This window comes from Penicilliopsis zonata, assembly GCF_001890105.1.
Source record: "Penicilliopsis zonata CBS 506.65 unplaced genomic scaffold ASPZOscaffold_3, whole genome shotgun sequence".
NCBI classification, from domain to species: domain Eukaryota; kingdom Fungi; phylum Ascomycota; class Eurotiomycetes; order Eurotiales; family Aspergillaceae; genus Penicilliopsis; species Penicilliopsis zonata.
Window position 1 is genome coordinate 599690 of NW_019208913.1, and position 18994 is coordinate 618683.

At 50.3% G+C, this 18994-nt stretch overlaps 9 protein-coding genes and 1 non-coding gene across 10 annotated transcripts in view; 5 read left to right on the forward strand and 5 right to left on the reverse strand.

The window, feature by feature from the left end:
* The window catches only part of ASPZODRAFT_60799 (hypothetical protein), a gene marked incomplete at both ends in the record, with an annotated part of 2178 nt that extends 324 nt beyond the window's left edge, over positions 1 to 1854 (reverse strand). Inside the window, 7 exons of the mRNA XM_022728947.1 lie at positions 38 to 136; positions 195 to 295; positions 364 to 562; positions 615 to 702; positions 784 to 1330; positions 1412 to 1686; positions 1783 to 1854. Coding sequence (XP_022583484.1) covers positions 38 to 136; positions 195 to 295; positions 364 to 562; positions 615 to 702; positions 784 to 1330; positions 1412 to 1686; positions 1783 to 1854 — 1381 coding nt within the window. The remainder of the gene's footprint in view (positions 1 to 37; positions 137 to 194; positions 296 to 363; positions 563 to 614; positions 703 to 783; positions 1331 to 1411; positions 1687 to 1782) is intronic.
* A 1207-nt stretch (positions 1855 to 3061) lies between these two features.
* Positions 3062 to 4962, forward strand: ASPZODRAFT_129334 (hypothetical protein). The gene is made up of 5 exons (XM_022722241.1): positions 3062 to 3645; positions 3706 to 3861; positions 3925 to 4247; positions 4308 to 4377; positions 4486 to 4962. Exons 1-5 carry the CDS (start codon positions 3351 to 3353, stop codon positions 4617 to 4619), a joined length of 978 nt encoding a protein of 325 aa, XP_022583485.1. The 5' UTR covers positions 3062 to 3350; the 3' UTR covers positions 4620 to 4962.
* Positions 4963 to 5985: 1023 nt separating this feature from the next.
* ASPZODRAFT_149948 (hypothetical protein) lies at positions 5986 to 7451 on the forward strand (the record flags this gene model as incomplete). Its single annotated transcript, XM_022725551.1, has 6 exons — positions 5986 to 6148; positions 6237 to 6256; positions 6318 to 6354; positions 6434 to 6501; positions 6578 to 7050; positions 7103 to 7451. The coding sequence occupies 6 exons, from the start codon at positions 5986 to 5988 to the stop codon at positions 7449 to 7451; spliced, it is 1110 nt and encodes a 369-aa protein (XP_022583486.1).
* An 803-nt stretch (positions 7452 to 8254) lies between these two features.
* ASPZODRAFT_129339 (hypothetical protein) lies at positions 8255 to 9656 on the reverse strand. The gene is made up of 3 exons (XM_022722242.1): positions 9424 to 9656; positions 9196 to 9350; positions 8255 to 9140 (listed from the first exon to the last, which is right to left on the reverse strand). The coding sequence occupies exons 1-3, from the start codon at positions 9527 to 9529 to the stop codon at positions 8358 to 8360; spliced, it is 1044 nt and encodes a 347-aa protein (XP_022583487.1). The 5' UTR covers positions 9530 to 9656; the 3' UTR covers positions 8255 to 8357.
* Positions 9657 to 9840: 184 nt separating this feature from the next.
* Positions 9841 to 10526, reverse strand: ASPZODRAFT_13719 (hypothetical protein; the record flags this gene model as incomplete). The annotated part of the gene is made up of 2 exons (XM_022724237.1): positions 9841 to 10088; positions 10139 to 10526. 2 exons carry the CDS (start codon positions 10524 to 10526, stop codon positions 9841 to 9843), a joined length of 636 nt encoding a protein of 211 aa, XP_022583488.1.
* A 996-nt stretch (positions 10527 to 11522) lies between these two features.
* On the forward strand, positions 11523 to 13951 carry ASPZODRAFT_129341 (hypothetical protein). The gene is made up of 10 exons (XM_022722243.1): positions 11523 to 11662; positions 11730 to 11750; positions 11801 to 11849; positions 11906 to 11981; positions 12056 to 12246; positions 12309 to 12343; positions 12400 to 12520; positions 12591 to 12934; positions 13013 to 13538; positions 13609 to 13951. The coding sequence occupies exons 1-10, from the start codon at positions 11564 to 11566 to the stop codon at positions 13776 to 13778; spliced, it is 1632 nt and encodes a 543-aa protein (XP_022583489.1). The 5' UTR covers positions 11523 to 11563; the 3' UTR covers positions 13779 to 13951.
* Positions 13952 to 14122: 171 nt separating this feature from the next.
* Positions 14123 to 14195, forward strand: ASPZODRAFT_t43. The gene has a single exon. It is a non-coding gene; the product is annotated as a tRNA-Lys (tRNA).
* Positions 14196 to 14529: 334 nt separating this feature from the next.
* ASPZODRAFT_23265 (hypothetical protein) lies at positions 14530 to 16000 on the reverse strand (the record flags this gene model as incomplete). Its single annotated transcript, XM_022727926.1, has 2 exons — positions 14530 to 15160; positions 15259 to 16000. 2 exons carry the CDS (start codon positions 15998 to 16000, stop codon positions 14955 to 14957), a joined length of 948 nt encoding a protein of 315 aa, XP_022583490.1. The 3' UTR covers positions 14530 to 14954.
* A 1013-nt stretch (positions 16001 to 17013) lies between these two features.
* Positions 17014 to 18524, forward strand: ASPZODRAFT_23266 (hypothetical protein; the record flags this gene model as incomplete). The annotated part of the gene is made up of 3 exons (XM_022727927.1): positions 17014 to 17491; positions 17543 to 17787; positions 17862 to 18524. The coding sequence occupies 3 exons, from the start codon at positions 17014 to 17016 to the stop codon at positions 18228 to 18230; spliced, it is 1092 nt and encodes a 363-aa protein (XP_022583491.1). The 3' UTR covers positions 18231 to 18524.
* Positions 18525 to 18623: 99 nt separating this feature from the next.
* Positions 18624 to 18994, reverse strand: part of ASPZODRAFT_139933 (hypothetical protein) — a gene marked incomplete at both ends in the record, with an annotated part of 1014 nt that continues 643 nt past the window's right edge. Inside the window, 2 exons of the mRNA XM_022724611.1 lie at positions 18624 to 18803; positions 18854 to 18946. Of these exons, the coding sequence (XP_022583492.1) occupies positions 18624 to 18803; positions 18854 to 18946 (273 nt within the window). The remainder of the gene's footprint in view (positions 18804 to 18853; positions 18947 to 18994) is intronic.

Here is an 18994-nt window from a genome sequence, read left to right on the forward strand (position 1 = left end):
GGAGATGAAATAAATGAGATAAGGCTTGAGAGCTTACCTGGAATAAAACAAACCGACCAGCAGATGATCACAAGGTAGTACTTCCAGCCAATGTGATCGAAGCCCAGCGGCGCGGTTTGAAGTAGGATAATTGTCGCTAAAAACATGATCAGCTTGATTTGTAGTCGAGTGAAAAAGGGAGAGCAAGCCCGTACCTGCGAACTGTCCGAAGAGAGAAAATCCCATGCCGATGGGTCTGATCTCTGTCGGGAAGATTTCAGAGACATACAGGTACATGGTGGTGTCGCAAAACGTTCTGTATTCATCAGTCAGATTCAAAACTGTATATGTATATGTATGTTGTATAGAAGCTAGAACACTTACCCCTGGAACGCCAGGTAGAGGAACATGAAGAAGATGCCAAAGCCGTTGCCGACCTTGTTAGTGGTCCCGGCAAACTTGGCAGTCATGGCGGCAAGACAGGTGGTCGTGATGATGATGCCTACAAACCCGGTCATGTACATACCGCGGCGAGAGTTGACCCGGTCGTGTAACCAGGCACCAAGTGGGTTGTAAATAAGACCTAGTCGTTAGATTCAACTGTATGGAATCTGGGGGGGGGGGGTTAGACTTACCCGCTGTGGTCAGCCAGAGGGCACTCAGCAGTAAAGGCATTCCGCCAGTCATGCCCAGGTTCTCATACAACAGAACCGCATAGTTGTTCTGCTCGAGTCAGAAATGACGAGGAAAGGGGGAAGCCAGATGTCGATCACAAGTTGTAAAAGAAAGAGAGCAAAAACGCACAATAATCAGAGGCCCACCAAACTCGGCTCCCCACTGAGTGAGGAAACCGATGGCCATACGCTTTCTGTAGGACTTTTTCTTGATCACCGCCTTCCACACACTCCCATAGGCAGTCAGTTTCTCGGCCTCCAGGCGGACCTGTTCGCTGGTCTGGAAGAACTCCTCCTTGGCCACCAGGTTGTCCGGGTCATCAGGCGACTGGCGCAGCCGTTCAAGGACGAGACGCGCTTCCTCGAATTTCCCCTTGGAGATCAGCCACCGAGGCGAGCGTGGCAGCAAAGGAGAACCAAGTAGGAGGATCAAAGGCGGGAAGCATTGAAATGCCAGCGGAAATCGCCAAGCAAACGACGGGTTGCTGTCTTCAGCGAAGTAACAACCGTACCCGATCCAGCCAGCAAGCATATATCCAAACACGAGAAAGATTGCGTGGTGACCCACCAGCCAGCCCCGACGGTACGCACTGGACATCTCTGACAGGTACATGGGACACACGGTCACAAGCATACCGATTCCCAGACCACAGACAAACCGTCCGGCTTGGAACATCCTACCCCAGAGTCAGCAAGTTTGCTCGGAAGATCAAAACGAAGAATAAAAAGAAGAGAGAAGACAAAGCAGAGAAACGCACCTGAGACTGTTGGACCCCGACTGGAGGGCACCTCCAAGCACGGCGAAGAAAGAGCCCAGTTGGATGTTGACCTTGCGGCCAAAATAGTCGCAGGACCACATCATGAACAGTGTCGCGATCGCTCCGCCCGCGCTGTACACACCATTTGCCGTGGATATGACAGGCGTGGTGATCGTGTCATATCCCGGCTGACCATCCTCTGGCAGATTGAAATAGGCATACCATCCTGGCTGGCCAACCGTGCTGGAAATGATCGATGAGCAGTAGCCATATGTCTAGCATTAAATTCATTATCCGTCAGTTTCAAATGTTGGCAACAAGGCAGTATCACTCCTGTAGTGGGTATACACAGGATTCAAAAGGATGCTCACCATCGAACCAATGGCCACGAAAATGGTCACCAGCCGATTATAACGACTGGTCTGAGTTCCGAAATTCCCCATGATGAAGGTGCTGAGGCCTGCAAATCTCACTCCGTATCCGGAAACAACTTTCAACAGATGTGAGCACGGCACGCGCGAGAACAGAGTACAAATCGCAAAATCGCAACCTCTAGGACTCGGCTCGCCGTAATAACTGAACCAAACCAGGCGCACAGGGTTCTGGGAGGGGGGGAAAAACTAGTAGATGCTTGTTCAGTATGCTCCTTGCCGATCTTTTATCCTCGCGGGATAGCGTCTCACGCTCCAGTCATCGTATCGTACAATACGCGGTCCTCATTCCCCGCGCCATGTCGAGTTGAAAACTGCCTATCGCCCTTCATTCTCGTCTCGCCGGACACTATTATCCCTCCCAGCCAACAGTAGACCGTTGTCGTCAGCCTGGCAAGCCGAAGGAGACCACCACGGCACCGGGATCTGGACGTCAGGGGGCCAGCCAGGCCTTCTCAGGTCCACCCACGATAAGTCGCATTTTCTGACAGCACACCAACCAGGATCCGTCTTTCTTCCCTGCACTCCATACTCCGTACAGAGCGCTGCGTACGGACGTCCGAAATACTGCGTAAGGTTGTTGCACAGCTCCTGCTGCAGCTGCAGTAGTACCTTAGGTACCCTAGGTTAGGTAACTAGGATAGGTAGGTGCTGTGGGTTGATAGTCACTAACCTAGTCGGGACTAGTCGGAGACAGGTGGGCCTTTCAATACGTGACTAGCGAACTAGGCTAAATTGGGTTGTTTCCTAGTTGGAGCTGAGTTCGACCTCGACCTGCTCCTGCCGAAATACGACTTACGTAGTCTCCTTGTCAACTTCAACCAACTGCGTTGCTCAGGCAGCTCTCGGTACCTGCTCCGTACCTCACTTAATGACACCCGAGAAAATGAGAGTGGAGCAAAGAATGAGGTACGGATCTTTGCCCGCCGTGGAGTAAAGCGGTTGGAGCTGACCAGGTGGTTGACAGGTTTTCGAAAGGAGATCTGCGTGCACAGCACCCCCAGACCAAGGGGGAACCCCGATCCTCAAAGCTATTGAAGCCAGGTGACTGGCCCTCCGATACAAGGATTCCGGCTATGTGCTTGCCCGAAATAGCTGCTTGCAGATGGCCCTTGCACTGGCCAGCAATAATGGTGCAGAACGATGGGTCGATGACTCGATACCCAGGTAGCAAGGCTTCTAACGACGGTCCCGGAAATTGGGTCCTCTAACTCGGCAATAACTCGCACCTTGCGCTATGACTATAGTATGTTTCATGGTCTTTTCGCTGCACAGTGCGTGCAGCTAAAGAATAGCTGGGATCCTCTGATCCTTCAGTGTCCACTGTCAAATGCCTGAAAATTACGAACGATAGGCGAGCCCCAGTTAGACTAACTCATGGCCATCGTCGTCAGGGAAACAAATAGCCCTACCTAACGTGTTCAAGGATGTTGCCTGCGTCTGGTTTATACAGTCGATATTTCCATCGTTCTTTGTGCTAGATACTTTGTATATTCAAATCGTCTGACATGGCTTCTACTGGATCTCCGTTCGACATTCCGTTTGACAAGCTGCCAAACCCTAAGCAGGTCTGGGTGGGAAGCCCCGGCAGCCATGAGGAAGGGCTGGGCAAGCTTGCCTTGCTAACACCCCAGGTGGTCGCCCAGGCAGCGTCGGCCGAGATCAAGACGGGGCGCCGAGTCACCATGGGGTGGGAAATGACCAAATTGGACTTTCCCAATCTCAATCGTCAGCCCTGCCAGCATCAGATCGTGCCCCTTCTGGGGGGTATTGCCTTTGATGACATTTATTCAATGAATCCTCGTAAGACTTCAATAGTTGCTAATAGATTGTTCGATAGTCTGTCGTTAACACCATTGGCAGAGCAAAGCAGTCAATGGGATGGTCTGCGCCACTTCTCCCAAACTGTGCCTGGCCAAAGCCAGCGGGTGTTCTATGGCGGAACGACTTCCCAAGAAATCAATGATCGGGGGAATGATCGGATCGGGCTTCAGCATTGGGCGCAGGAGGGAATTGCCGGTAGGTGTCGTGGTACACCGTACTGAGAATCGATCAATCAATCTGACGCAAGCCCTTTGGCAGGCCGTGGTGTACTGATTGACTATGCATCCTGGGCGGAAAAAAGGGGGCTCAAATATACCACCTTTTCGACTCACCAAGTGCGCTTGCAGGATCTCCTGGAGATCGCAAAGGAGTGCAACATCACTTTCCAGAAAGGCGACATCTTGTTTGTGCGCATCGGCGTCATCAAGGAATGGGACACCATCATGACTACAGCCCAGAAGCAGGAGTACTCGGACAACCAGAACCCCGAGCATGCGGGGGTGGAAGCCACCACCGCTGTTCTACGATGGATCTGGGATACCGGCTTCTCTGCCATTGCGGGTGATGCTATTAGCTGGGAAGTAAGTGTCTCTTCTCGCGTACATCATTCAATAGAGTCAATTACTCACCCCGACTACCAGGTGTATCCGCCTCAGAATCCCGATATCTTCCTGCACGAGTATATCATTGCTGGATGGGGCATGCCCATCGGTAAGCTTGAACTTTATACCATCCTTCCAATCCTTCGCCCCAATAGTTACAGATACTATTCCCTTGTCCCGGTCTGTTTTACTGACCCGATTTTTTTCAATTCTGCAGGTGAGCTATTCGACCTCGAGGCTCTTGCTCGCACCTGTGAAGAACTCCACCGGTGGACCTTTTTCGTAGCATCGACACCATTCAACATGCCTGGAGGAGTTTCTTCGCCACCGAATATGATGGCAATCTTCTGATTAATTTCTCATCCTTTTCTTTTTCAAAAATAAAAAATAAACAACAAAGAACAGATCTTTCTTCCATTCTGAGTTTACTTTTTTATCCCTCATGCGGGTGCCATGAGGGGGTGTTTATTGCTCGCTTAATCCCACCCAACTCGATCATCGTTCCTTCGACTCTCTTGAGAAGTACTCCGTACCAGAATGATCGCTAGTTAGAAAACAACACAGACAACAGTGGAGACAGTGAGATATGAACACTCAAAGTTGGAAGATTGTCCGAATCGCCAGATGACAGAGGACAGCACAAGGATGAACCGGCACCACGGCACCACGAAACGAACGGCACGAAAAAACCAATTACGGAGTTACTTTCACGGAACGGGCCTTTTGACAGCGGGCTCCCAACTTGTACTGCCAAGTTCTCCGTCTGTATTCATGGGAGAAGACCCGCTTGTTGGAAACTAGCCGGACATCCGCGTGGGCCGTCCGGAGGGCGATGTCGATCATTCTACTACTAGAGAAGTACGGAGCAAATGGGCCAAGCCATCATGGAGCCATCACGAGCTAGTATTACAGGTCTAGTATTACTACATACGACATGAAGGATCAGACGGCTAACAGGCCCATAGGTTCAGGATTATTGATTGTGGCCATGACTCGCAAAAAATGGTCTAATGTTACAAGGCTTACAAGGCTAACGATGCTTACTCTGTTCCTCGGACGAGTAGTTGACCAACTACGGAGTATTTATGGAGCACCTAGTTTAACTCACTACGGACTACGAAGTACATCCCGTCCGGACTTCTGACATTCTCTTTGTAGCAGCGATCTACTTTCAAATTCCGTATCTTTGGTCATCCTTGCCTATCAAAGATCGAAAGTTGGCAGGCGTTAGAGAGCTACACAAGGCTATTGTGTTTCCGCCTGGTCAATCGGTCAAGAATTCTCCTGGATGCATATAGCGTCGGAGCATTGAGGAAACCCTGTTGGATCAAGCTCTCTGATAGTCAACATCGGTTAAGCTCAGGATATGAGCTTGGTCATGCAATTCTGGTGTTCTCATCCAGGCTTCCTAGGAAGAGGAGCACCGGGATGTTCAGGGGCAGGCAGCCCTATTGGCTAAAAATTTTCATGTTTGGTGCTAGGTCTGTATACTCCATACAGGAGCCAGTGGGAACGATGGGCCGTGTGAGTGTATATGTGTGCGCGCGCGTAACTACAGGCATGCCTGGCCTGGCCACACCCTCAAGGTCAAGTCATTCTTTATTGTCCTTATTCATTCCAACAGCTTTGGTCCATCTGATCTGGTGAAAGGAGTGTGGAGGAAAGGTTTTTTTTCTTTCTTTCTTTCTTTCTTTTGGGCGGCCACCGAGATATCACAATGGCTGTAGCCATGTCTTCTCGCCGTTCCTCTGGCCCGAACACTGCTCTACATGAATGGAACCTCGTTACTCAATCATTATGCATCATCTTCATGACCTTCTTCTTTGCCTTACGGGTGTACACCCGCAAGTTCATCCTCAACTGCTTTGGAAAGGAGGACTGTAAGTATCCATGTCTACACACTGACGGGCGAATGAACACAAGATATAAGGTATTCAACAAACGGCTGGCTGATGAAGACTCAAATAGGGATGTGTGCAGGTGCTTGGGTGAGTGAAAAGCAGGCGAAGACATATCTTGTACCGCCAAATACTGACTGTTATGTTATAGTTTCTCGGCACATCATACTCCATTATTGCATTGCTCAGTCAGTCCCCGGTGCTTTGATTCCTAGTACTCTCTAATTGTCCTGCTTTTCTAACTTTTCGATTCATTTCCTTGACCAGTGGGTCATTATGGCGGTGGTCTACATCAATCTGAAGTCTCTGCCTCTGAGCTGATCTCATTCGACAAGGTATGGGGACGATCCTGTCAAGGCAACCCGATATCTTTTTTGCACAACCCAAAACTCACGCTTTGGATTGAACTAGACTGTATACGTGACGATGGTTATGTACGGCCCGACGGCGTTCTTGACCAAGCTTTCGTTGCTATGGATCATGATCCGAGTCTTCAGCCCGTACCGCAAGGCCGTCAAGTTCATCTACATCCTGCTGGTGATCATGCTGGGATACTACATTCCGGCCGTCATCGTGAAGATTCGAATCTGCCTGCCTATCTCCAAGTTCTGGGACAGCTCCGTGGAGGGCTCATGTCTGGACGAAACTTCGATCATCCTCGCCGACGCGGTGATGAGTACCGTGACCGACCTGACGATCCTCCTACTACCGTTGCCCCTCACACTCAGCCTCCAGATGTCGGCCAGGAAGAAGATGCGAGTGATGGGCCTATTGGGCGCGGGAGGGCTGGCCTGCGCAGCCAGCATCATCCGTCTCGTGCTGATCATCCTGACAAGCTCGTCCAAGGATGGGACATATGCGTTTATGCGAATCAACATGTTTGGGTGTGTTCTAGTTGCTTTCCCTCTCTCTCTCTTCTTCTCTAACATTTTTTAGAAACGCCGAGGTCGCGATCGGAGTCATTTGTGCCTGTCTGCCAGCCCTGTCGGCGCTGCTCTCGCGTGTCCTGCACGAGTACTCGAGCAACAAAGAGACACGCCCGTCCGGATACGAGATGAGTCGGAATAAGCATCAGCGCGGAACCGACAGTAAGAGCCACCACAGCCGGCTGCCGACGACAGTGGGGAATGAGTCGGACCAGGACGTGCTGATGCACCATCCGCAGGGAGATCCGCGGATCGAGACCTCCATCCAGGGCGACCGCTCGCCCCGGGGGCAGGGGTTTGCAGAGTTGGGGATCATGAAGACAGTGGATGTATCGACTTCAGTGGAGACGATGAGATAATAAATCTAGAAGATTATATAAGATGTTTACGGCTAACATTATTGACTCAACCTCTCTTATATATCCTGTAACTCGGGAGGTACATATAATTCCTTTAATCTGGCCACGACACATCAGGACGTATGATGTGGTAGTATGCAGCTTGATGGTCTATAATATAGCTTAAATATATTCACCATCACGAGTTAGTACATACTATTCTATTGAACATTAGTACAATAGAAATAACCTTCACCTCCATCGGGTTCCTGTACATCTCCCACCACGGGGTCTCCGAGTCCGTGATTTCTTCCCTGGTGAACCATCTGCCGGAGCTGTTTGACCTTTCTGCTTGCAAAAAGGAGGAAGTCGTGTTGTACCATTCCCCCCTATTTCCTGGGTACAGTTTTATAGGGACCGTGACGACAGCTGGGGTTGTCGACCAGCGCGAACAGCTTGAATCTGCGACCGAGTTGCCTGTGGTATACAGGGAGGGAAAGCCTTTATATGAGAGACTTAAAGGGTCTAACCAGTTAAGAAGTGCAAGGACTACAAGAATATATAACTGACAATTCTAGTAGCCTGGTGCTAGTCGTCAGATTATCGAAGAATATATATCGACGAATTGACACGACTGGGCGATCGGTTTCTGCGTCTTGTGGCTGCTGCCCTCTCCTTGCCAGAGGATACCTTCTTGCCGTTTTTTATCAGAGCAGCATCGGTTGAGAGGTATGATTTCCAGAAGGGCGATGGTCATGCAGAGACTGGAAACACCCAAGAGGAGATTGATTCGCTGTTTCTGCAGGGCAGATATGAGTCTTGGGGGGGGGGGAAGTTCTATCTGGACATTTACCAGGGGTATATTCATGAATAACACTTTTCAGTGAAAAGGCAATCCTCTATTAGGAATATAGTATTCTATTCCATCTAGAACCTCCTCTTGTCCTGCTGAGGCTTGTTCTCCACCACCAGCTCGATCTTCTCCAGCACCTCAGGCGTCAGCTTGTCGATGACCGCCAGCGCAGCGATGTTCTCCGTGACCTGCTCCGGCCGGGAGGCGCCTGTGATGGCGCTGGAGACGTGCTCGTTCTTAAGCACCCAGGCGAGAGCCAGCTGGCCGGTGGTGACGCCGAGCTCGTCCGCGATGACCGTCAACGCGGCGGTCTGCTCAACCTGACGATTCCACGCCTCCTTGCCGAACTGGGTCTTGCGGAAGTTGCGCGCCATTTCGACATCCTGCGCCAGCCGTGACTCCGCCGGCGGTTCCGTAGCCCCGTTGTACTTGCCCGTCAGGATCCCCTGCTTCAGGGGGGAGAAGACGGTGAGCCCGAGTCCGTACGAGTCGTACAGCCAGCGGAACTCACGCTCGACCTTCTCCCGCGTCAACACGTTATACTGTGGCTGCTCGACTGCAGGGCCCACGAGTCCCAGCTTCTCAGCCACCCGCCACGCATCCGCGATCTCGCTCGCCGTCCACTCCGAGGTGCCCCAGTAGAACGCCTTGCCTGTGTTCAGCAGGTGGTTGAACCCGCGCACCACTTCTTCCATCGGTGTGTCCCGGTCCGGCCGGTGCGCGTACACCACGTCCACGTAGGGTAGATCCAGTCGGGCCAGCGACGCCGCCATCCCTTCCACCAGATGTTTACGTGACAATCCCACGTTGTTCAGTGGGCGGTTTGGTGTCGCCGAGTTGCTTTGGCCCCAGTATAGCTAGGCAGGTTAAGAAACAACATATAACTTTATAGGTAGTTTATACTGCAAGTACCTTTGTGGAAATGACGAGGTCGTTCTGCTTCCATCCAAACTTCTTAATCGCCTGGCCGAGAACGACTTCTGCCTCCCCGTTCGAGTAGGATTCCGCCGTATCGAAGAAGTTGATTCCAGCGTCGTATGCCACCTTCATACATTCAAAGGCAGTTTCTAGAAGTCAATTGTGTTAGAAACAAGTGGCTGGGTAGAAACAAGCAGCTAGGTGGTTAAGTGTTTGGTTTACCATTTCCTACATGGCCGCCGTAGGTGAGCCATCCACCCAGCGAGATGACGGAGACCTTCAGGCCTGTCCGGCCTAGGGAGCGGTATTGCATTTCAGGGAGGGCCATAATCAGTTATTCGATGTTCTGCGATTTGATGGTAGGGTTAGAAACGAGTTAAGAGGGTGTTGATTTGATGCTGATTCTGGTGATAAATTGAAGCGGGGTAGAGTCTAGAACCAGGACTGCACTGTTGCATCAAACTGACTGGAGGTAAGTTCCTTGATTGGCCTTATTTATATTACTGGTTCATGATTTGTAAGACCGGGCTTTTCCCTGATTGGGACTCCGATGAAGTAGTATTCTATAGGCAATCTCTCGTAGTCTGAGACATTCTTGGCACTATCTTATAGTTACATGCTATCTATACATCCCAACAGTCAAGCCGCACAAGTAATGGGTTCGTTTTCGGAATATACTGCCGTCGATGAGCCTCGACACTTGCAGTACGTCGTCGTCGGCCAGATACCCTCTCCCTCACAGCCGGCCGTTGCGCAGTACGTATTCACACTGGTTGAAGTGGTCATCCCCGGCGGACAGTCCGAGCGGGGCATGCAGAATGTATAGACAGACTCGGACAGCAGGGTTGCGCTGTACCATTGATCGCTGGCGCAGGAACACGACACAGCTATATACAATTAATACGGAAAAGAAGAAAAAGTGAGGGAGAAACCATACCTCTAATGACGGTGGATGTCCCCCCCAGTACCCCCGCATACAAAGTCGAAGTCGTCCAGGGAACGGCGCCGTGCGAACACTCGGTCGTGATCCACGCTGCTGAAACTGGGTAGCAGGTTGGCTGTTCGATGCAGTCGCCGGGATGCCAGACGCCCGGGTAAGAGCCGCTCGGGCACTGGATCGGGGTCGGCACGCTGTAGCAGTACGACGTGGAGGTGCCGTATGTGCAGTCCGTTGTATGGAGGATGGTCGAGCCGGGGGGACAGGCTGAGCTGGTAATTGTCGGGCCTTGGAGAGACTGGAGAGCGGGTGTCTGCGTCTGCGTCTGCGTCTGTCCAGACACAGACACAGAAACGGCGAGAAGGATTACCAATTGAATGTCTATCATTTTTGGATTAATCAATAGACCTTTACCTGCTGGAGGTAAGTTACAGACAGATGGTCGTCCAACTTGCATTTCTAAACCATTGTCGGACGAGATGCAGTGTAACTCGACTAGCCAGACTCATACAGGTAGGATCGACGGGTCCTCTTATTGAATCTGATCGAGTCCAAGTCCTCCGTATATGGTTGCTTCCATTCAAACCGAATTCATGATACCAGTAAACTCGCCAGTCGTTGCCATGAGGGACCTGCACTCGATCATGACGTCTCGACTGGACTCATATTGCACTCCGTCTCATCATCTCTATCTCAATTGATAGCAGGCATTTAAACCTAGACTAGCCTACTTGGTCCGATATTAGTCAATGATTCAATCTCGTTTATTGATCTCCTGACTAACTGAACTGACCAGGCACGTTCAGTCCAGGCGGGGCAGAGAGTTACGTAGTAGTAGCAACACGCCATCAACCTCACCACTTGAGGGCATTTAAACTTGAACTTGAGCTTCATATCTCTCTGATCTGAAATAAAAGGCTCATCGCACAGTATCATCCATCGCCATCTCCATTGTGTCCCTGGATTGCCCGTGTGTGTACCCTGGGCGCTGCTCTTCCTCGACCGACATCGCGGGGCCAAGTCGGAATCCTTCTTTTGCACGGAGGAGACAGCTCCGAAACCCTTGCTTGATCGGCTCTACCGCCCATCAACTGAGTCATTGACAGACTTTCCATTAGTTAGTGACAGTCATCATCGCGCTGAGCTGTTTGCTCCAGTTGGTGGTGGGGGAAAGAAAAGAGTCGGGTTGGTTCAAAGAAGTTGTTGTTTGTGTTGGGAGTTGCTCGACAGGGTTAAAAGCGTGGGTCGAAAACTCAATCACGAGGATCAAGTTACGTACGAACCTCAACTTTTCTTCCTCTCAGTGAGAGAACCTGTTGAGCTCTGGTTCTTCTGTTGTTTTTCTTTCTGTCTTTTCTTCTTTCTAATTTCCCTTTCAAAAAAGAACAGAAAAGAAAAAATAATACATCCTTGGAAGATCCTGAGATGGCGCCATCGGAGACAGTAGGCCGTGACGGCCTGATAGTGTCGGAAGGAGAGGAAATCAGAAGCGAGGTTGAGGCCAAGGACGACGATGCTCTCCTGGTAAGTGATGGTCTGAGTCTTTCGGGATTGAGGGAGTCTGGTACTGATAGGTTAATTAAATGTGAAGCAAACCATGGGCTACAAGCCAGTAAGTCCGTCGCTGAAGATGACAGACCCAGACGGTCGTTGACGTGGTAGGTTCTTCATCGGACCTATAATTTGTTCGAAAACTTCTCGACCACCTTCGGTAGGTGTGATATCTTCTTCAGTCTAGGACCAACTGCTGATGGGATTGCTGTTCAGCTGCGTTGTACTTTGTCGGTGGTGTGCGAGTCACTTACAGTACCGGGATTGCCGCGGGAGGGAACTTGGCCTACTGGTGAATTTCTCTCTCTTTTGCTTTTGTGAAAAGAGAAATGGTAGTTGCTTTCTATCAAGTGCTCACATACACAGGACGAGCTACCTGGTCACCATGGTGTTCAGTTTCATGACCGCTGCAGTCATTGCAGAGGTGTGCTCGGCCTCGCCCTCGGCAGGATCCATCTACTTATGGGCTGCCGAAGCAGGAGGGCCCCGGTTTGGACGGCTGCTGGGCTTTGTCGTGGCGTGGTGGAGTACTACTGCCTGGACGACGTTCTGTGCCAGTAAGACGATTGTTTTGGTTGGTCTGTGGGTATGAAGCAGCTCAGCTAAAAGGGGGACCTAGGCAACACACAGGCTGCTGCGAACTATATGCTTTCGGTATTTGGAGATTGCTCCCCTCAAAAAAAGAGACATCAGACCGGCTGACGTGGTAGGAAATCACTGTCTTCAATCTTGATTTCCCCACCGACACAGACAATATCAAATTCCGGGCCGTACAATGGATCTGCACCGAAGTTCTCCTGGCTCTTGCTGCGCTGTTGAACTATTTGCCCCGTATGTCCATCTCCTAATCACTATTGGTCTAGGCGAGGCTTTTCGACTGACTGACTGACACCCAATCCAGCCAAGTATTTCCGCTACGTGTTCTGGTTCTCGTCAATGATTGTGATGCTGGACTTCTTCCTCAACCTCATCTGGCTCCCCATCGGTGCGGCAAACACCTGGGGGTTCCGTTCTACGCATGAGGCCTTCATGACGACCTACAACGGTACCGGAGCGCCTCCTGCCTGGAATTGGTGTCTTTCGTACCTGGCCACGGCCGGAATCCTCATCGGTTTCGATGCCTCGGGCCATGTCGCCGAGGAGACTAAGAACGCCTCTATCACCGCTGCCCGGGGCATTTTCTGGAGCACGGTGGCCAGTGGAGTTGGCGGCCTGGCTACTATCATCCTCTTCCTATTCTGTGCAGTTCGTCTCCGTCTTTTGACCTATTTCCTTCTTCCCCCCTTCTTTTTTGTACCACCAAACCACTGACCATTACCACAGCCTGAACCGGCTACTCTCTTCGCTTTTGGCTCCCCACAGCCCTTTGTGCCTCTGTACGCCGTTGTGCTAGGCAAAGGAGGCCATATCTTCATGAATATAATCTGTATCGTTGCCCTGTGGCTGAACACCGCCATCGCCATCATTGCGGCGTCGCGCCTGGTCTTTGCCGTCGCCCGCGACGGCGTCCTCCCTTTTTCCGGCTGGGTAGCCCAGGTCAAGAACGGCCAGCCACGCAACGCCGTGAACGTCGTCTGGATCGTGGCCGCCCTCGTCAGCTGCACCATCCTACCCTCCAACGTGGCCTTCACCTCGCTCATCTCCGCTGCGGGAGTCCCCAGCGCGGCCGCCTATGGCCTCATCTGTCTAGGCCGCTTGCTCTGCACCCGCGACCGGTTCCCCACCCCGCAATGGAGCCTGGGCCGCTGGAGCAAGCCGTTCCAGTTCATCTGTGTCTTCTGGAACGGGTGGGTTGTCGCCGTACTCTTCTCTCCCTATGAATTTCCCGTCACCGGCGGGAACCTCAACTGTAAGGCCTGTCTTCTTTGCCATTTGGGATTGAGAATACCTTTTGAGTATCTTTCTTACTGATTCGTCAGATGCCCCCGTCATTATGGCCGCTGTAACCGTCATCGCCCTAGCCTCATACTGGTTCATGCCCGAAGAGGCCTGGCTGCCGCGCTCGCGCATCTCACACTTTATTGAAAGCAAGGGTGCCGTCGTGACCGAGACGATCGAGGAGACCTCGACTGCCGGACAAGAAGAGTAGTCGTAGCCTTTTGGATGAAGGTACAAGACAAGGTGCCCATGTGCATATATAAACTGATTCAACGTCAACATGAATGAATGGCTGGACTGTATACTGTTACTACAGTGAAAAATTGGTGTACTGGTAGATTAGATTGGATTAGATGCTGGATAATAGACACTTGGACTTTGGACGAATGCCGTAGACGAGAATAGAAAAGAGCCATAAACTTAGGTAAACAGTGTTAGAGGATTGGGTTTTTGCACTTGACAAGGACATCCTTAACTTAGGTAGTGACTAGTTATACTTAATTTGCACAATGTTATCTGCCTATGATTACGACGGGAAAATCAGCAGACTCGGGAGCCCCGTTAGCTCAGTCGGAAGAGCGTCAGACTTTTAATCTGAATGCCGCGGGATCGAGACCCGCACGGGGCGTCTTTTTGTTCCATCCATTTTTTTTTTCTCATTCAGAGTTTATTTGTTATGACTGTATATACTTAATAATAGAGTTAATTCAGCTCACCTGCTTATTTCATCTACTATAGATTATAGCTGTCGTTTCAACTGCGGCTCTTCTATTTTATCCATGCCATAAGAGTGCTAATATCTCAGAGGGACTACTACTTTTACTTATCAAGCTTTTGTCTTTATTGACCCGATTGTGCGCTCCTAATCAACTACAGTCGTTGATAGTCGAGCGCCGATTGGTTGCAGCATAAAGGGGTCACTGACGGCTATAAAGATTATACAGTGTCCCCGGCGATGGATTTATGTGTACGCTACGCGGGTTAAACTATGGTATTCCTTATAGTTCTTACCTATCTCCACCTCCCTTGTAGGACTGTTACACTCAAGCGCCATGACTCCTACAGGACAAGAGAAACAGGGAGAGAAAGTCGAAAGCCCAGCTGAGCACCCGGTCACTGGGAAATAAGAGCGACGGACAGAACAGAGGGGAAGGTAATAAAGGACAAAACACCCCAGGAGAAAGGAAAGAAAAGAGGAAGCACTAGGGAAAAGAGAAAGGTAGGGGAGAAGAAAAGGTAAGGATAAAAAAAGAGTCATAAGCAAGGCAAAGAAATGACAGAGGGGAAAGAGAGGAGAGAGAGAAAAGAGGAGAAAAGGGCAGGCAAAACAAAGAGACGGAGGAAGTTGCAGGAACACAGGAGAAAATGAAAGACAAGACAAGTCTTCTCACCGTTCCTCCGCCACGGCTCTCTGAACAAGAGCGAAGACAACCTCGCACAACTCCTGAATCTTGTACGGCCGGTCACTTCGCCAGGGCCCAAACCTCTTCATCACGAGGAAGTTATCCTTGGCGAGCGTTCTACGCTCACCAAGGATGTGCTCCCGGTATTCAGGGGTATATTTCCCCTCGGTGATGTACCATTCTGGTCCATCTGTCGAGATCATGATCGTTCTATTGTTGACAAATTGGTTAGGAAATGACAGGATATAGGGAGACTGGGTTGGAAGACTAACCTGCCATCCTAAGGACCAGAGGGAGGTTTCGCCATCAACCAGGCCACCATCTCGGCGGTCTCCTGCATGGAGACGGCAGGCTCATGAGCCGCCCTTTTTCTCGCCTTTGCCTCTAGAATCAGGCTAGTTTGCGACAACAGGCCCACCGAAAGGTACCCATCGATCTGGGCCTCCATGGAGGCTCGTTTAAAGTTGGCGTACAGAGGCGCCCGATGGGGACTCCAGACAGCCCCTTCAACGCTGCCCACGGTGATGGCCGTGAGGAGGGATATCGCCGCGGTGTTGACTATATCTTCATTTATCTGGTGGCGGAGGCGAGTCTCCCGCTTGGCCTTGGGGTCGCTCTTACCAGGACGTTTCGGCGCGGAGAGGTTCGAAAGATGCAAAACCTCTTGCATTTGGGTAAAGGGAATCTGAAAGATTCCCATTTCAGAGACATTAGGACGATTCCCGGCAGCGACGTCTCTGATCCCCCGGATAAATGCCTGAAATGGCAAGTTCTGGCCGAGAGATTGCCTTGCCGACGCCAGATGCGACCCTAAAGCCAGCCCCGAGATATCCGTATCTTCGTTGGTTTCCCAAATGGCCTTGAGGAGTAGATACTCCTCCTGGGATATTTTTGAGCCAGACGCAATCTCCTTGCGACTATGGATTGACTTTCTGGATACCTGGAGCTTTTTGGCGGCCCTCACCCATTCCTCCCATGTTTCCGGTATGCCGTTGAAGGCCTTTGAAACCTTTGGCTGTTCGGTGGCCATTTCTATCTACTGCTGTGAAACTTTCTGACAAAGGTAGTGAATGTTTGAGGTGATGGCCTCCTGGAGGTCTGTTCAAGTGCGATCACAAAGCTTAACCAGCAGGGCAAGAGTAAGAGGAGGAATGAAGGTGATCAGGAAAGGGAAAGCTCATGGACTCGCTTTGAGTTCTTTTACTTTACCTTCTCTCACTTCAGTTTCTCCCACCAGAAAGCTAACTTACATAGGAATTACCTTTTCAACCATATAAAGACTCATTGAAACATTCTATGATAACATATTACAAAAACGTCTTCATCTCTTGATCTATTCAGATTCTAAACCCAAGTATGTATCTGTACAGCGCATCAGACTGAGATTTTTGGCCTGATGATGGCACTGTAGTAACCCGCTACGACGTACAAAGCCGCTCTCCATTACTAGGGGTAAATGCATAGACGAAATTGCGTGGAGACACCTGGGCAGTGACTATATGCCAGACTAGCAGCCTCCCTGCCAGCTAGGCTATTTAACGAATGCTCCTAATTATCTAGGGATATCAAAAAGCTGTTTTATCGCCCTCTATCCACCTTTTATTAGGAGTGCTACTATTGCTAGTCTTTCTATATATAATCAAATTAATTACTACTGAGCTTTATGAGATCTACTAGATAACACTTAATCAGTTCTAGTAAGCAGTTGTAACCCGTTTCCTTTTCATCTGCAGAAACAATCTACAATAAACAAAACTTCTGCAAAAGCTGTCATGCAAGTCTCCCGAGTTTCCACTTTGGGCCTAGTACCGACGCTAGTTGGATCTGACATCAGTGCGCTAGCCAAATATAGACTAGATAGGCACCTGATTGCATAGCTGTCTCAAACTAGTCCTGATTTGGCAGTGCAACAACCACGGCTTCCTGGAGCAAACAGCAAGACCTGGACGTCTTCATCTTCTCCTCATCTTTCGTCTTCTGCTCTTCTCCCACCATTCTCCCTCTCCTCGCGTTTTCAAGCTCCCTAGAATCTCCACTATCACCATGAATACCATGGGTGCTACTTCGCCGCAACGAGATGAACTGCGCGCTAAATACCAGGCTGCTGCGGAAAGTATACTGCAACGGTTATCCCTCCAGTTCACTATAAAAGCTTTCAATTCACTCGATCTCTTCGATCTCGGAGTTGATCTATTGCTATTCAACCCATTCGATGAAGACTTTCTGGCGTCCAAAAAATGTCTGTTTCGGCCTCTTCCTCAAGGCTTCCTTGCAGATTACTTCGTCGACTCTTCGAAGGTGCTGGATGGGGCCTGTAAGCGATTGCAGTTTCCGGATTATTGGCCACCTTCAGACCCTACCCGTTTGGTTCCAGTCGATCCCACACGCGAGGTCTACTCGTACCTCAAGATCCATTACAGGTGCATGGAAAGGAAGAGACCTAAAGGCCACCTGAAGGATCTGTCCAAGTGGGACTCTATTGGGTCTGTCACCAACCCTTTCCCTAAACTGCCCGTCGTTGGTGCTCACTGCATTTTTCTTTTTTTGTCTAGATGCGACGATGACTTCATAGATGCGGACTATTCCTACGAGCGGCCATATCCTTCCCCGCTTCCATTCTGGGACTACCTACTGGTAATGCAGCCATCTACCGAAAAAGGCGACACGGTCACCGCTATGCCCCCTATTCAACTCATCATTTCCAACAATACCACTGCGGAGGAGAACGAGCTTCTGCACGGCGAGCTCGGTCCGATAGTCCAGGCCGTTCACACTCGCCTCAACCAGCCCGGGTTTGAGAAAACATCCTTCTTCCCAGTATATCATCTCCTGCTTGCCTGTCTCTTATCTTTTTTCTAACGGTATTTACTGCTAACTCGTGGATTCAACAGGTCCAGGTTCTCTCGCTGTTCGAGCCCCGCCATGGTCGTATCCTCCAGGCTCGTTTCCAACCTTCTGGTCGGTTGGTCGTGCGGGCCTCAAACATATGGAGCTTTGAAGACAAGAGGAATGTTATTGACCTGTTTCTGCGTTTTTGGGTGTCCGAGCCTTGTGACGCGGAGGACTACGAGTTCTCCGTCGATGAGGACTCGCTACGAGATTTGTCGCAAGTCCTCAGCGTTCTTTCGCCTAGACCTGCCGTGGACTTGTTCAAGGCGGAGGAAGATTCGAGCTCTCCAGGAAGTCTGTCGCCATTTCTACCTGTTCCTATACCAAGCCTCGGCAAAGAGAATGTCCATCCCAGGAGTGGGAAGGAGTAGGAGTTTCTGGCGAGTCTACCCTCCTCGATCTCGTCCATCGTCTTGGTCGGTTTCCAACACATCAGGCGTCCACAAATGCACAGGGTTGAAATTATCGAATTTTGCTCTTTTTTGGGATGGAATCATTCCATTGTCATCTGTGTATCATTTTTTGTCTTGCTTCCAAATCATCTTTTGATAGATTTTGGTCTTTGGTGGCCAATCCCCGTCATAAATGTCTCCACTGGTGATAACCATCTATGCATTGTCCGTAGTGATATACCTAGAACTGGAATGAAGACAGCACCAATCCCCCACGTTTATTTTGAAATTGCCGTGAATCCCTGCTTTCCCTTCAAACAGTACATCTAAGAGAAGGGTCTAGACTACCGGGGCCTTGGTTGATATAATATACTATTTACTGAAAGAATACCCATTAATTCCTTCTGAGTCAAAGGCCCTCCGCACGCTCGCATAGACCCGATCCCAGTCTCGACACTGATGGATCACCTCCCACCCGTCTGTGGCCTGTTGGAGAGTACCGTTCTCAGCCCGTGCTTTTTCGAGAGTAGTATCTGCGGCACATATGATTGCCTAGAGGGTCAGTATGTATTAATCATTAATAAGAGAATTGGTGGATTTACCTGTCTGAGATAGTCCATACAGTGGTTCAGGTGTGCATTGCCATGAATGTGCATGTGCATCGGAGAGGACGACGCTGGGTCGGAATCAAGAGCCTGATAGAGAAGGCTCTATTTTTATCAGTTACGATACGGAAATAAGAA

What these genes read in the sequence shown, in the direction of transcription:
- ASPZODRAFT_129341 (XM_022722243.1), top strand. Translation starts at nt 11,564, where the DNA reads ATGGCGCCATCGGAGACAGTAGGCCGTGACGGCCTGATAGTGTCGGAA. An exon ending in AAACCATGGGCTACAAGCCA is followed by an intron (nt 11,751 to 11,800) that starts GTAAGTCCGTCG and finishes TTGACGTGGTAG; the next exon opens with GTTCTTCATCGGACCTATAA. An exon ending in CTGGACGACGTTCTGTGCCA is followed by an intron (nt 12,247 to 12,308) that starts GTAAGACGATTG and finishes AGGGGGACCTAG; the next exon opens with GCAACACACAGGCTGCTGCG.
- ASPZODRAFT_129339 (XM_022722242.1), bottom strand. Translation starts at nt 9,529, where the DNA reads ATGGCCCTCCCTGAAATGCAATACCGCTCCCTAGGCCGGACAGGCCTG. An exon ending in CGGCGGCCATGTAGGAAATG is followed by an intron (nt 9,351 to 9,423) that starts GTAAACCAAACA and finishes ATTGACTTCTAG; the next exon opens with AAACTGCCTTTGAATGTATG. An exon ending in ACCTCGTCATTTCCACAAAG is followed by an intron (nt 9,141 to 9,195) that starts GTACTTGCAGTA and finishes TAACCTGCCTAG; the next exon opens with CTATACTGGGGCCAAAGCAA.
- ASPZODRAFT_129334 (XM_022722241.1), top strand. Translation starts at nt 3,351, where the DNA reads ATGGCTTCTACTGGATCTCCGTTCGACATTCCGTTTGACAAGCTGCCA. An exon ending in GTGATGCTATTAGCTGGGAA is followed by an intron (nt 4,248 to 4,307) that starts GTAAGTGTCTCT and finishes CCCGACTACCAG; the next exon opens with GTGTATCCGCCTCAGAATCC. An exon ending in TGGATGGGGCATGCCCATCG is followed by an intron (nt 4,378 to 4,485) that starts GTAAGCTTGAAC and finishes TCAATTCTGCAG; the next exon opens with GTGAGCTATTCGACCTCGAG.